Source organism: Copadichromis virginalis, linkage group LG3 (genome assembly GCF_057382275.1).
Source record: "Copadichromis virginalis isolate Kocher_CV1m ecotype Utaka linkage group LG3, C_Virginalis_male_GT1.1, whole genome shotgun sequence".
In the NCBI taxonomy this organism is placed as follows: Eukaryota; Metazoa; Chordata; class Actinopteri; order Cichliformes; family Cichlidae; genus Copadichromis; species Copadichromis virginalis.
In genome coordinates this window covers 38,219,617-38,223,853 of record NC_140620.1, presented here as the reverse complement: position 1 = coordinate 38,223,853, position 4,237 = coordinate 38,219,617, and the positions used below count along the sequence as shown (strand labels likewise).

The 4,237-nt window shown below is 49.5% G+C and overlaps 1 protein-coding gene across 1 annotated transcript; it reads left to right on the top strand.

Annotated features, from left to right (window-relative positions):
- Nucleotides 1–1,508: 1,508 nt before the first annotated feature.
- LOC146714569 (butyrophilin-like protein 3) lies at nt 1,509–2,204 on the top strand. The gene is made up of 2 exons (XM_085440254.1): nt 1,509–1,533; nt 1,693–2,204. Exons 1-2 carry the CDS (start codon nt 1,509–1,511, stop codon nt 2,202–2,204), a joined length of 537 nt encoding a protein of 178 aa, XP_085296380.1.
- Nucleotides 2,205–4,237: the final 2,033 nt, after the last annotated feature.

Below are 4,237 nucleotides of genomic sequence, written 5' to 3'. Positions count from 1 at the left end.
GCTTACAGTGGATCAACAGACACCACGAAACAAAAACCACCTTACATGTTTACAATGCAGCTGGAAGATAGTGTGAGAATCACAGGCGGTTGTTTTGGCATCCTTCTTCCAACCCTTACCAGCGACAAGGGCGTTGCAATCATTCACGTGTCTGTAGAACGACGAGCCGGAGCACGGAGTCGTCAGTATAATGTACGTATGTGACATTGTTTTGCTTGCGTCTACATAGGAGTCGAGGATCGTATCGAACGAACCCTCCGTCATAACGACACAACTAGGGTCTACCCACAGATTTTTTGCTCGGCGTAACAGTCGTTTCTTGATGGCATTAGCCGACAGGGTGTCGATTTGCATGCACACTATCGTCAAATGTTGAGTTGGCAGTTGATAGGCTTCTGCTTCCCATCTTGTCAGGCTCCACTTTCTAACACCTGAATCCTCGGGCGACCACACATTAATGTGAGCTTTAGGTTCATAGCACCATCGAATGGCCAACGTTATGTACTCCATGGTTGTCAGCCAGCTATAAGTGGGGAAACAGCCTGTGGTGGTGTTTGGGTTTGTTGCACTACAAAAGAGTCTAGCTGAAAACACACTGTGTTACCTCTAAGCTACGAAACTTAAATGTATCTGGGGTTGAGCAGACTCCAAGCGATCTGGTTATATTAGCACGGGTCCAGCCGACCTGGCTACACTTTCCAGCCGACCTGGCTACACTATCCAGCCGACCTGGCTACACTATCCAGCCGACCTGGCTACACTATCCAGCCGACCTGGCTGCATTTTCCAGCCGACCTGGCTACACTTTCCAGCCGACCTGGCTACACTATCCAGCCGACCTGGCTACACTATCCAGCCGACCTGGCTACACTATCCAGCCGACCTGGCTGCATTTTCCAGCCGACCTGGCTACACTATCCAGCCGACCTGGCTGCACTTTCCAGCCGACCTGGCTGCACTTTCCAGCCGACCTGGCTGCACTTTCCAGCCGACCTGGCTGCACTTTCCAGCCGACCTGGCTGCACTTTCCAGCCGACCTGGCTACACTATCCAGCCGACCTGGCTACATTTTCCAGCCGACCTGGCTGCATTTTCCAGCCGACCTGGCTACACTATCCAGCCGACCTGGCTACACTTTCCAGCCGACCTGGCTGCACTTTCCAGCCGACCTGGCTACACTATCCAGCCGACCTGGCTACACTTTCCAGCCGACCTGGCTACATTTTCCAGCCGACCTGGCTACATTTTCCAGCCGACCTGGCTACACTATCCAGCCGACCTGGCTGCATTTTCCAGCCGACCTGGCTACACTATCCAGCCGACCTGGCTACACTATCCAGCCGACCTGGCTGCATTTTCCAGCCGACCTGGCTACATTTTCCAGCCGACCTGGGGTATAATCTCATTGTGAAGAACGTGTGATGATCGCATTGGACATTCTCGGTGGATCACTGAGAAATATGGCCATGTTAAGGTGGTTGTCCTTGTGTGTGTTGTGCACTCCAATAATGTCTTTGTCTCTTGACTCAAAAGGTTTGTAGTCACTCCTAAAACACTATTGTTGACGTGCATGTTTGTGAACTCGCTTGAATGCCGTTTGTTTCCCGGATGAAAGACATTGTACATTGTACATCGAACGTAGTGTTGTAACCTTTATGCGAATAACTAACCAAATGTGTTTCTCTCGTTTAGCTGACACATACGTAACGGCGATATGTGGACAAGACGTGGTTCTTCGCTGTCAGGATACTACAGCGAGTCCAGTTATTCTGGTGGAGTGGCGGAAATCAACCGTATCCAGTTGTCACCTGTACTTCTTTCGAAATCTACGTTCTTACGACAACTACCAGTGTGACATGTTTAAAGGCCGAGTGAAGCTGCTCGAGCCGGCCGTGGGAAACGGAAACTGGTCTGTGATTCTAAGGAACGTCAGTGTAGCCGACACAGGGCTATATACGTGTAAACTTACAGCCAGAAACACAACAACTGGCCAGATTGTAGAGTCCGAGGGACGTGTCAACCTCACAGTCTCAGAGCTCACAACGGCTCCTTTTTCACACTCTCCACAACCTAGAGGCCGCCCTGGTATAATAGCAGCCCTGATCCTGTTGCTGACCGTCATCGCCGTGTTGTGTGGTGTAGTGTGGATCCGCGCAAACCAAAAACACAAGACCCCTGAGGGCGAAACGTGTTCCGATGTATGAGTCTGACCACGTAATGAAATGTATCTGTACCAAGGGTTTTGCAGAGGTACTCGTTGGTATCATGTATAAAAAAAAATAAAGACACTGTGCTGCAATGTGTAATGGTTGTTATTTTATTTGTCAAATACAGTCAAACACCACGCTTCACACTCGTGATGGTACACCACATGTCTACACAACCAAAGCCCCCGCTTGGGGGGTTACAGTCTCCAACCAGCGTTCTGGGAAGATACCGAAGGCGTGTAGGTTGTACACGGCCAGAATCAACGATATGCTGGCCTTCGCCTCGTCGGGTAGTTGTGGGCATTCAAAGAGGCATCTGAGCGCACCCACCTTCCCCTCGGTGGTTTCATACATGTGATATAGCATATATTCTTCATCGGGTAAGATCAGCTGTTCTTGAACCATGAGGTCGACTGCGTCATCTACAGTCGTGATTTTGTCCAGGAAGCTGCGTTCTCTGACTGCACGTCGGAACCTCGGCAGCGACGAGGCGATCATCTGCTCGACAGCGCCGGTTAACTTGAACTGTGTCAGTTTTCGTTCTGCGGAGATATAGACATAAGTATACAAGCAACAAGGTGTTCGTTCAACACAATGTTTTTTTTTTTAATTTGCAACGAAAAGAAATACAGTACCTGTCTTTCCCTGCGGTCCCCGGTCCACCAAGTCCTGGTAAAAGTAGGGATTGAGTTCATGGACCGCTGACAGTAACACTTTGGCTCGGACCTCATCCTGCAAGCTGTATTCGACAAGGGCACGTAGGCGATGCACATGGTTTGGTATTTTCGTCATAGCAGTTGCATCTAGGTCCTGGTCCCCGTTGGTGTATCTGTCAAAAATACTTTCGGTTAAGTGAGTGCATCTCTCTACAATGTCATGTTGACACGACCTGAGTTGTTCTACAGCCATAATAACGGTACCGTGTTCCTATAACAATAGCTACTGTCGATTACTCGTACGACTTTAGGGTAGCTTTATCTGACAAACGAACAGGTTCCCAACAGATTCACACAGTGGCCGACCTGTAGGTCGGGAGCTGCCGACCTGCAGCGCAAAACTGGCCGACCTGTAGGTCGGGAGCCGCCGACCTGCAGCGCAAAGCTGGCCGACCTGTAGGTCGGGAGCCGCCGACCTGGCTACTGTCGCTCTCGGTCGGAGGTTCCAACTTGTGGTGAAGTGCATGTAATGTTCGCATGGGCCATTCTCGGTGGAGCATTGAAAAATATGGCCACGTTAAGCTGGTTGTCCTTGTGGTTGTTGATGTGCTCTACATTCCTGTCTTTGTCTGTCATCACAAATGGTTCGTAGTCACTCCCAAAACACGATTGTGTACATGCATTTCTCCCAAGCCGCTTGAATGTTGTTTGTTTCCTTGCTGGAAACACTGTCCATTGTACATCAAACGTAGTGTTGTAACCTTTATTTGAATAACTAACCAAATGTGTTCTCTCGTTTAGCTGACACAGACGTAACCGCGATATGTGAACAAGATGTGGTTCTTCACTGTGAGAATACTGCAGTGGGTCCAATTACCCTGGTGGAGTGGCGGAAACCACCCTTACGTGATTGTTACCTCTACTTCTTTCAACATGGACGTTCTTACAACAACTACCAATGTGACATGTTTACAGACCGAGTGCAATTGCTCCACCCGTCCATGAGTAATGTGAACTGGTCTGTGATTCTAAGGAATGTCAGTGTAGCCGACACTGGGCTATATTTGTGTGAGCTTACAGCCACAAGCACAACAACTGTGGGCCGTGTCAACCTCACAGTCTCAGAGTGCACAAAGGCTCCTTTTTCGCACTCTCCACAACCTAGAGGCCGCCCCGGTGTAATAGCCGCCCTGATCCTGTTGCTGATCGCCATCGCCGTGTTGTGTGTTGTAGTGTGGATCCGCACAAACCAAAAACGCAAGACCCCTGAGGGTGAAACGTGTTCCAATGTATGAGTCTGACCACGTAATGAAAATGTATCGGTGTCAAGGTTTGTGTATATGTGCGTGTTGGTATCATGTATCAAAAAGGAAA

Coding starts and splice junctions, on each gene's coding strand:
- LOC146714569 (XM_085440254.1), top strand. CDS start 1,509: ATGTCTTTGTCTCTTGACTCAAAAG. Junction 1,534..1,692: donor TTTGTCTCTTGACTCAAAAG/GTTTGTAGTCAC, acceptor TCTCTCGTTTAG/CTGACACATACGTAACGGCG.